The sequence below is a fragment of the Entelurus aequoreus genome, linkage group LG11, assembly GCF_033978785.1.
Source record: "Entelurus aequoreus isolate RoL-2023_Sb linkage group LG11, RoL_Eaeq_v1.1, whole genome shotgun sequence".
Taxonomy (NCBI): Eukaryota; Metazoa; Chordata; class Actinopteri; order Syngnathiformes; family Syngnathidae; genus Entelurus; species Entelurus aequoreus.
This window is the reverse complement of record NC_084741.1, coordinates 19,061,819-19,073,395: the sequence shown is the minus strand read 5'-3', so window position 1 is coordinate 19,073,395 and position 11,577 is coordinate 19,061,819. Positions and strand designations below refer to the sequence as shown.

Here is an 11,577-nt window from a genome sequence, read left to right as displayed (position 1 = left end):
GCGCTGGCATAAAAAAACCTCTGTGACGTGTTCTTGGGAAGCTTAAAGCGGTAAAAAAAACGATTTAATGGATTTATACGATTATATATTTGAGTTGAGCAAACGTGCTCCAAACACAGAAATGATGCAACAACCAGGAACACACAAGCACCATGAAACAAACGCAATAGGAAAATGCTGCAAAAATAAGAAGCTAAAATCACAATAAAACTGAAAGGCGGAAAAACGAAAGAACAAAAAACAAAAAAACAATGCTGCACATGTCAAAACCCAAACAAACTCCCCAAAATGAAAGTTAGCTAGGCTGCCAGGAAGTTAACCAAATTACCACAAAGTTAGCCAGACTACTGGGAAAATAAACAGGATATCAGGAAGTTAGCCATGATACCAGGAAGTAAGCCAGGCAACCAGGAAGTTAACCAGGATACCAGGAAGTTAACCAGGACACCAGGAAGTAAGCCGGGCAACCAGGAAGTTATCCAGGATACCAGGAAGTTAGCCGGGCAACCAGGAAGTTAACCAGGATACCCAGAAGTTAACAAGTATACCAGGTAAATAGCCGGGCAACCAGGAAGTTAGCCGGGCAACCAGGAAGTTAACCAGGATACCCAGAAGTTTACAATTATACCAGGAAGTTAACCAGGATACCAGGAAGTTAACCCGGATACCAGGAAGTAAGCCGGACAACCAGGAAGTTAACCAGGATACCAGGAAGTAAGCTGGACAACCAGGAAGTTATCCAGGATACCAGGAAGTTAGCCAGGCAACCAGGAAGTTAACCAGGATACCCAGAAGTTTACAAGTATACCAGGAAGTTATCCAGGATACCAGGAAGTTAACCAGGATACCAAGAAGTTATCCAGGATACCAGGAAGTTAGCCGGGCAACCAGGAAGTTAACCAGGATACCCAGAAGTTAACTAGTATACCAGGAAGTTAACCAGGATACCAGGAAGTAAGCCGGGCAACCAGAAAGTTAACCAGGAGACCCAGAAGTTAACAAGTATACCAGGATGATAACCAAAATATTACAAGAAAAACTGAACATTTGTGCACTATTATGATACAAGTTGGAATTTTACTCAATAACCGTCGCAATTTCACAAGAAAAGCTTAAAATGTTGGCATTTTTATGAAAATAGTCGTAATTTTACTCTGCAAAAGTCACAATTTTATAAGAAAACTTTAAAAATGTTGGCAATATTATAACAATATTCTGAGTTTTACTTGGCAAAACTATGACGAATGGCAGAATTTTACTCAAAAAAATGTCACTATTTTACAAGAACAAAAACAATGGCAATATTGTGATAAAAGTCAGAATTTTATATGACAAATGTCAACATTTTGCATTAAAAAGAAATAATTTTACATAAAAAAGTAATCATTTTACAAGAAAATATTGCAATATTACGGAAACAGAAAGAATAGGAGAAATTGTTCCCAATTCTATAAGAAAAAAATCGACACATCTTCAGAAAAAGACTGCCTTTAGTTAATTTTTTTTAATTTGTTGTTTGTAATTGGTTTTTAATCTTCATTATTTACTTCAAGTTATTACAGTATGTCTCTATATACATATTTATTTGATTTGTTTAATTTATTCTTGCCAAAGGGGGTGCATTTCAATTTCTTACACGCACTTGTTATTACATATGTTGGCCAGAGGGGGAGCACTTTTAAAACCGACACACAGTCAATTTGAAAAATCCCTCCTTTTTGGGACCACCCTCATTTTGATAGATTTCACCACCAGGGGTGCAAATGAGAACTCTATTTTTTGTGTTTTGTAATGTGCTTAAGGCCGATGACAAAGGAGTCACGGACCACAGATGGCCCCTGTGCCGCACTTTGGGCAACCCAGCTGTAGAAGCTAACTGTTAATGGCCACTATAGTCTTAGTAGCGTAGTGTATTTGTTCATCCTATGGTCACATATGGGACGTGGGTTGTCTTACGTCAGCACCGGAAGTCGTAAAATCAGCTATTCACCTGGCAGAGTTTTTCGGGGATGAATAGGGAAGTCCTTCTTTAGCTGCCGTCTTGTTTTATCATATATTGCTGCCTTTGCACCTGTCAATGTTTACTTTTGTATGCACTTTAAATCAACAAAAAATCCTGACTTTGGAGCAATGTTCACGGACTCTAGTATTTGGCTCTCTATTAGATGGAATGGCTTTCCGTATTGGGACCATGATTTATGTCCTAACTTGTTCACACCTCCTCATATGGAAGCTACTTTTCCTTGTTGGTGTCTCAAGAAGGGTAGAAATACAAGAACACTCACACACACACCTACACACACACACCAACACACCCTCTTGAATTTGTTATCTTCTTGAGACCTGAGAAAAATGCCTCCCTCTTTAGGACCAGCCTTTCTAAATATATCAAGATTTGTATTTACAACATTAATAATATATACATACTATGCCATTATAAATAAGCTTGTTGTGAAAAATGAGTTGGAATTTCACAAGAAAAAGGTCACAATTTCACAAGAAAAACTTAGAATTTTGACAGTATTATAATAAACGTTGTAATTTTTCTCAACGCAAGTCAAAATTTTACAAGAAAAACTGAGCATTTGTGCAATATTATGATAAAAGTTGGAATTTTACTCAATAACATTTGTAATTTTACAACAAAAGCTTAAAATGTTGGCATTTTTATGAAAAGAGTCGTAATTTTACTCGACAAAAGTCACAATTTGATAAGAAAACTGTAAAATTTTGGCAATATTATAATAATAATCAGAATTTCACTTGGCAAAATTATGACAAAAGTCATCATTTTACTGTAGAAGCTAACTGTTAATGGCCACTATAGTCTTAGTACCGGGCGCGATTTGTCTTACGTCAGCACCGGAAGTCATAAAATCAGCTGCTCACCTGGCGGGTTTTTTCGGGGATGAATAAGGAAGTCCTTCTATGGCTGCCGTCTTGTTTTATCATATATTGCTGCCTTAGCACCTGTCAATGTTTACTTTTGTATGCACATTAAATCAACAAAACATCCTGACTTTGGAGCAATGTTCACGGACTCTAGTATTTGGCTCTCTATTAGATGCAATAGCTTTCCGTATTGGGACCATGATTTATGTCCTAACTTGTTCACACCTCCTCATATGGAAGCTACTTTTCCTTGTTGATGTCTCAAGAAGGGTAGAAATACAAGAACACACACACACACACACACACACACATATGCAGTGAGGAAAAGGGCGCGTGTCAACAGGATGAGCAGAGATGGAAGCAGCGACGCTCTCCTCCTCCTCCTGAGGGCCAGCAGGGGAGAAGACATGGAAGCTCTTCACATAAATAGAACCTGCCTGCATGCCCAAACACACTCAAGGTGTTGGAGGACGGGACGATTTGCATCAAATTTCCTGCTTGAGGTGGCGTGCGTGCATCTCCCTTCACGTGTGATCATCTCCAAGTTGTTTGCCTGCGTGGATGAGGCGGCGTCCCACAGGGCGGCAATCACACCACCGACGCAGCCTGGTGCACTCGGCATATCTGCACCAGATCACATGAGTGAATCATGAATACAAAGCCCTGACATACCCGTTTTTGACACTACAAACTCGATGACACAAGGCCACATTCATTTTATACGGCCTGGGAAAGGCGGGAAATAAAATGTGTACTTAAATGTGTTCATTGTTTCAATCTTGACAGAAGTGATGTCATGCATCAAACTTTAATATGCACTTAATATGATATTATTATTATTATTATTATTATTATTATTATTATTATTATAAGAGGCGGAATCTTTAGGCACCTCACGTTTCCATTCAAAAAATTTTGATCCAAAACGATTAAATTCACGCAATGTATTTTATTGTATAAGAATTGTAACTGGAAATTTTTGATGGTCCTGACGTTAGTCAGGTTACTAGGAACTTAGTCTGGTTACCAGGAACTTAGTCTGGTTACCAGGACGTTAGCCTTGCTACCACAGAGTTAACCATGCTACTAGGAAGTTAGCAAGGGTACATCAAAGTTAACAAGAATAACAGGAAATTAGCAGACTAGCAGGAAGTTTGCTAAACTACCAGGAATTTACTCAGGTTACTAGGACGTTCGCCAGGATACACAGAAGTTAACAAAAAAAACCAGGAAGTTAGCGCACTACCAGGAAGTTAGCTAGGCTACCAGGAAGTTTACCAGAATACCATAAAAATTAGTCAGGTTAGCAGGGCGTTTGTCAGGTTACTAGGAACTTAATCTGGTTACCAGGAAGTTAGCCAGGGTGCATCAACGTTAACAAGAATAACAGGAAATTAGCAGACTAGCAGGAAGTTAGCTACACTACCAGGAATTTAGTCAGGTTACCCGGAAGTTGACCAGATTACCTGAAAGTTAGCTAGGTTACCAGGAACATAGTCTGGCTACCAGGAATTTAGTCTGGTTACCACGGAGTTAACCATGTTACTAGGAAGTTAGCCAGGGTACATCAAAGTTAAATACCAGTGCCCAAATATTGACTTATCACTTCAAAGCAAGTTAGCCATCAAGGTTAGTGTCTTCCTGTGTTCAGTGCTTACTTCCTGTCCTGTGCTTTTATTTTGGTGACACTTTAGGTTTTTGGTGTTTCCCTCCTGCGACTTTACTTCCGCCTCCGAGCCTCTGTTCCCCGCCCCTGTTTTGTGTCGTTAATTAGGACTATTTGAAGTTGAAGTCTTTGTTATGTGTGCTCATACGAAAAAACGGCTGAAAAATAAGGACTGTGAAAACTTTCTACAGGAAGCAGCCAACGCAGCGCCCGTGTAAACTGCAGCTGGAGCAGTGCCTGGCCGCCGAGCAGGTGCCCACCCCCGAACTCATCCAGGGCTACGTCAAGAAGGTAAGAGAAAAAACATTTTTTAATTGGAGATGTCATCATTTCATGACACAAACATTAAAAGGATTGGACACCATAAATAAGTGCAACAGGATCATGCTGCAAAAATAAGAAGTTAAAATCACATTCAAAACTGAAAGGTGGGAAAAAATAAAGAACAAAAAAACAATGCTGCAAATGTCAAAACCCAGACAAACTCCCCAAAAGGGAAGTTAGCTAGGCTGCCAAGAAGGTAACCAAATCAACAGAAAGTTAGCCAGACTGCTAGGGAAAATAAACAGGATATCAGGAAGTTAGCTGAGATACCACAAAGTAAGCTGGGTAACCAGGAAGTGAACCAGGATACCGGGGAGTTAACAAGTATACCAGGAAATTGACCAGGGTACCAGGAAAATACACCAGATACGAGTAAGTTAGCCAAGTTACCACAAAATTAACAATTCTACCTGGAAATTAGCCATGATACCAGGATACAACAAAGTTAGCCGGGCTACCAGAATGTTAGCCGGGCTACCAGAATGTTAGCCAGGATACCCGGGAGTTAACAAGTATACCAGGAAGTTAACAAGTATACCAGGAAGTTAACCAGGGTACCCGGAAAATAAACATGATACTAGTAAGTTAGCCAAGTTACCACAAAATGAACCGTGCTACCTGGAAGTTAGCCATGATACCAGGATACAAGCAAGTTAGCCAGGCTACCAGAAAGTTAAACAGGATACACAGAAGTTAACAAGTATATCAGGAAGTTAACCAGGATACACAGGCATTAACAAAAATACCAGGATAACAGAATACCGGGACGTTAGCCAGACTAGCATATATCATTTTTCTGCATATTTAACGGTAAAAATATGGCTGTTCAGTTGCCAGAATTTTACTTAAAAAACGAAAGTGGTAGCACTTTTTAATTTACAGTAATTGGGTGTAAAAACCACTGTAGGTTAAAAAAAAAAGGCAGCTCAGTCTCCATAATTTTACTGTTAGTAAAATGGTAGCACTTTTTTTATTTACTGTAATTTGGTGTAAAAAACACCATAAATTATACAGTAAAACATAATAAAAAAAATTGCCAGCTCACTCGTCAGAAGTTTACTGTAAAAAAAAGTATTATAAGTTTTCCATCCATCTTCTTCCGCTTATCCGAGGTCGGGTCGCGGGGGCAGCAGCCTAATCAGGGAAGCCCAGACTTTCCTCTCCCCAGCCACTTCGTCCAGCTCCTCCCGGGGGATCCCGAGGCGTTCCCAGGCCAGCCGGGAGACATAGTCTTCCCAACGTGTCCTGGGTCTTCCCCGTGGCCTCCTACTGGTTGGACGTGCCCTAAACACCTCCCGAGGGAGGCGTTCGGGTGGCATCCTGACCAGATGCCCGAACCACCTCATCTGGCTCCTCTCGATGTGGAGGAGCAATGGCTTTATTTTGAGCTCCCCCCGGATGGAAGAGCTTCTCACCCTATCTCTAAGAGAGAGCCCCGCCACCCGGCGGAGGAAACCAGAGGTGTGGACTCGAGTCACATGACTTGGACTCGAGTCAGACTCGAGTCATGAATTTGATGACTTTGGACTCGACTTGACAAAATGTAAAGAGACTTGTAACTCGACTTGGACTTTAACATCAATGACTTGTGACTTCACTTGGACTTGAGCCTTTTGACTTGACATGACTTGCTACTTTCCCCAAAACCCAAAGATTAAAAAGTTATTTGGGAGCGCGCCGCTCCGTATTTTTCCTTTTCTTCGTCTGTGTCTATCAGCGTGTCGTTCCTGTCAGCTGGTGTGCTGTCAGTACAACAGCCAATCAAATTAGATTTACGCTGTTTTCCTCCCACAGCTCTCATCCAATAAAATTGCAGGACAACCAATGAAGAAGAATTGTCAAACAATGTGGCAGTGAGAAACAATTATGCCAAAGTTAATTTCGTTCGGGTATTAAAACTACGACTCGGTCAACAAAAAACGAATAGCCCTATGCAAATCATGCAGTTCGAATATTATAGACGGAGACGTAACAACTTCCAACTTCGTTCGACATTTGAAGATGCACAAAGAAGGGTAAGTTTTGAATGTAAGCTAACGTTTATTGGCTAAGTAACGTGACTTTTATTTGCTGTGTAGTTAAATCAGTGAGGCTGCAAACTCACTGCTAACGTTATAACCATAGACATCTTATAAGGGTACGCAGCATGGAGCGCTACTGCCTACAGGCGCAGACGAGACGCGGGGCCGCCATCTTGGAGTGGTGATCCGCTCCACTAGTGCAATTCATTTGGTAGGAGCAATGAACTGTCAGCGCATTTAATTCATCTTACCTCACTGAATACCACTGATTTTCACGCGCTTTTTTGTCATACGTGTAGCTATGATAAAGGACACATGTTTTGGCGTGTTTTATTATTCATAGTTTGCTTAACAGTAATATAATATTCTTATACGCTGTAAGTGACCAGACGTCCGAGATCAAAACTGGGAATATAATCCCAGAGAAAGGGGAAAAAAACGGTCAGCTATTTTTAAATTGAAGAAACAATATGATTAGGTTATATATACATGCGTATATCCTACATAAACAATGTATGAATACATTAGATATCTATATATCTTATAGACTGTATCTCTGTTGCTGCAGCAGCAGAGAGTTTATTCAGTCTTGACACTTTGTATTGATATTTTGTATTACATTCTTCCCTTAAATGATCATGTTTACAGTCATTGTTTTATATGTATTTTAATGTACACTACCGTTCAAAAGTTTGGGGTCACCCAAACAATTTTATGGAATAGCCTTCATTTCTAAGAACAAATATAGACTGTCGAGTTTCAGATGAAAGTTCTCTTTTTCTGGCCATTTTGAGCGTTTAATTGACCCCACAAATGTGATGCTCCAGAAACTTAATCTGCTCAAAGGAAGGTCAGTTTTGTAGCTTCTGTAACGAGCTAAACTGTTTTCAGATGTGTGAACATGATTGCACAAGGGTTTTCTAATCATCAATTAGCCTTCTGAGCCAATGAGCAAACACATTGTACCATTAGAACACTGGAGTGATAGTTGCTGGAAATGGGCCTCTATACACCTATGTAGATATTGCACCAAAAACCAGACATTTGCAGCTAGAATAGTCATTTACTACATTAGCAATGTATAGAGTGTATTTCTTTAAAGTTAAGACTAGTTTAAAGTTATCTTCATTGAAAAGTACAGTGCTTTTCCTTCAAAAATAAGGACATTTCAATGTGACCCCAAACTTTTGAACGGTAGTGTATGTCACTTTGGATAAAAGCGTCTGCCAAATACTTCAACATAAACATATATAAACACCTGGAAGTCTTTATATCAGCTAAAACCACCAATCTGTTTCACTGGATTCAGAATAAAACCAAATTCTGTCTTACCCAACAATGTTAGTATTTGAATATTGTTACTTGAAGACTTATTCCTGGTTACAATTATACTGTTAAGAAAGTATTGTCTTATATTTTGCCTAAAATGAGAATGCATCATAATCAGTGGCGGCTGGTGAATTTTGTTTTAGGTGGGGCTGAAAGTTTGTAAACCAAACCCCTGTAGGGGGGTCATCCTCCCCCAGAAGATTTTTTTGTGATTTTCACATACAAATATTAAAGACCTTTGCTCCTTCTCAACTCTATGGTAATATTATTTTCATAAAATACAACCAGTAGTACATTAATGTTAAATCTTACTTGTGAAAAGTAATCACCCGATTCCTATTTTCAACAGTCCGCTCATTTGAGTAGGAAAACGCTGAACACCATCTTTGTTTTCTACCTGTCAACTGTCAGTTTAGGCTGCTCGCCGGCTCCTCATCACCACTTTAAGATGGCGGCCAAATTGCTCGTGTCACAGCAGCCAATGCTGCGTCTACTTATAAGATGTCTATGGTTATAACGTCATTGCAAACACGGCAATATGTTGCGTCCACTGCAGTTCGCTACCTTATTCCTACTTTTTGTCAAGTGATTTTTTTTAAGCAGGGCTGCATGAGGTACCTATACATAACGTTACGTTAGTCAATGTATCACACACAGTAACATAACGTTAGACGGCGATCAGCAGCACCGCGTATTTTAGCCACCTACAAAAACACAAACATAGTCACATAAAGGTCAGTAAAATGTATACTATCTTAAGAATATGTGTACATATTGCATAGGGCCCTGACATCTAAAAAGTACAACTCTGTTCATTGTTTTGTTCATGTTTTTGTTATGTTTTTCATGTGTACGCACACATCAACACACATACAGTATGAGATGAGATCAATGAGATAAGGTAAGAACAGGATAGAAACTGCTGTGGAACTAGTTACAATGCAATATGCCATGGAAATACAATGTTAACACTTTTGTGAAAATAAGTACAGTTGCACTTGTTTTTTCAAATGTGTTTATTCTGTAAAGGAATGAGTTAAATGTTTAAAATGACTGGATAATAGTGCTATTATGAAGTGCAATGTCAGCACTATTTTTTTTCCTGCAATTTCAAATGCACTTGTTTTAATAAATAAATACAGCATACACAATCTGTGTAAATATATTAGTCTGTGGTTAAAAGGACTTGAAAGGACTCGAAATTCAAAATGCAGGACTTGGGACTTGACTTGAGACTTTCCAGTCTTGACTTTGGACTTGACTCGGGACTTGCCTGTCTTGACTCGGGACTTGACTTGAGGGCAAAGACTTGAGACTTACTTGTGACTTGCAAAGCAATGACTTGGTCCCACCTCTGGAGGAAACTCATTTCGGCCGCCTGTACCCGTGATCTTGTCCTTTCGGTCATAAGTTTCGGTTATAAGTTTTCCATATATAATTTTTCCATTAATTTTACGGTAATAAGATGGCAGCTCAGTCACCAGAATTTTATCGTTTAAAAAAATTCCTACCATTTTACTATTTACAGTAATTTGGTGTAAAAAACACCATAAATTATACAGTAAAACAATTTTAAAAAAATACCAGCTCACTCGTCAGAAGTTTACTGTAAAATAAAAGTAGTATAAGTTTTCCATATATAATTTTTCCATTAATTATACGGTAATAAAATGGCAGCTCAGTCACCAGAATTTTATTGTTTAAAAAAAGTGCTACCATTTTACTATTCACAGTAATTTGGTGTAAAAAAACACCATAAATTATACGGTAAAAAAAAACCAAAAAATTGGCAGGTCACTCGCCAGACGTTTACCGTAAAATAAAAGTAGTATCATTTTTCCATAAATAATTTTTCCGTATATTTTACAAAAAAAACATGACAGTTCAGTTGCCAGAATTTTACTTAAAAAACGAAAATGGTACCACTTTTAAATTTACAGTAATTGGGTGTAAAAATCACTGTAGGTAAAAAAATGGCAGCTTAGTCACCAGAACTTTACCGTTAAAAAAAAGTGTTACCATTTTACTATTTACTGTAATTTGGTGTAAAAAACACCATAAATTATACGATAAAAAAAATAAAAAATTGCCAGCTCACTCGTCAGAAGTTTACTGTAAAATAAAAGTAGTATAAGTTTTCCATATATAATTTTTCCATAAATTTTACGGTAATAATTCAGTCAACAGAATTGTGTCGTTTAAAAAAAGTGCTACCATTTGACTATTTACAGTAATTTGATGTAAAAAACACCATAAATTATACTGTAAAAAGAAACCCCAAAAATTGGCAGGTCACTCGCCAGAAGTTTACTGTAAAATAAAACTAGTATCATTTTTCCATAAATAATTTTTTTCCGTATATTTTACGGAAAAAAGATGACAGTTCAGTTGCCAGAATTTTACTTACAAAATATAAGTGGTAGCACTTGTTAATTTACAGTAATTGGGTGTAAAAACCACTGTAGGTAAAAGAAATAGCAGCTCCGTCACCAGAATTTTACAGTATAAAAAAAAAAGTGCTACCATTTTACTATTTACAGTAATTTGGTGTAAAAGAAACCCCACCATAAATTATACTGTAAAAAAATAAATTGGCAGCTCACTCGCCAGAAGTTTACCGTAAAATAAAAGCAGTATAATTTTTCCGTATATTTTACGGAAAAAAGATGGCAGTACAGTTGCCAGAATTTTACCATTAAAAAAAAAAAAATTGGTACCATTTTACCATTTACAGTAGTTTGGTGTAAAAAAACCCCACATAAATTATACGGTAAAAAAAATACAAAATTAGCAGCTCACTCGCTAGAAGTTTACCGTAAAATAAAAGTAGTATAATTTTTCCGTATATTTTACGGAAAAAAGATGGCAGTACAGTTGCCAGAATTTTACCATTAAAAAAATAAATAAATTGGTACCATTTTACTATTTACAGTAATTTGGTGTAAAAAAAACCCCACCATAAATTATACGGTAAAAAAAATACAAAATTAGCAGCTCACTCGCTAGAAGTTTACCGTAAAATAAAAGTAGTATAATTTTTCCATTTACAATAATGCAGTGTAAAGAACAAAAAAGTACATTTTACGGCAAAAAGATGGCAGTGCAGTTGCCAGAATTTTACTTTAAAAAACGAAAGTGGTACCAGTTTTTAATTTACAGTAACTGGATGTAAAAAACACTATAGATTTAACGGTAAAAATTGGCAACTCAGTCAATTTTACCGTTAAAACAAGTGTTGCCATTTTACAATTTACAGTGATTTGGTGTAAAAAAAACCACCATAAATTACACAATAAAAAAAATTAAAATTAAATAAAAAAAAGGGCAACTCACTCGCCAGAATTT

The 11,577-nt window shown here is 37.6% G+C and overlaps 1 protein-coding gene across 3 annotated transcripts in view; it reads left to right on the top strand.

Moving 5' to 3' along the window:
* LOC133659854 (raftlin-like) overlaps nucleotides 1-11,577 on the top strand; it is a 343,132-nt gene that overhangs the window by 166,356 nt on the left and 165,199 nt on the right. For all 3 annotated transcript variants that reach the window (XM_062062657.1, XM_062062658.1, XM_062062659.1), the window contains exon 4: nucleotides 4,750-4,849. In XM_062062657.1, coding sequence (XP_061918641.1) covers nucleotides 4,750-4,849 — 100 coding nt within the window. The remainder of the gene's footprint in view (nucleotides 1-4,749; nucleotides 4,850-11,577) is intronic.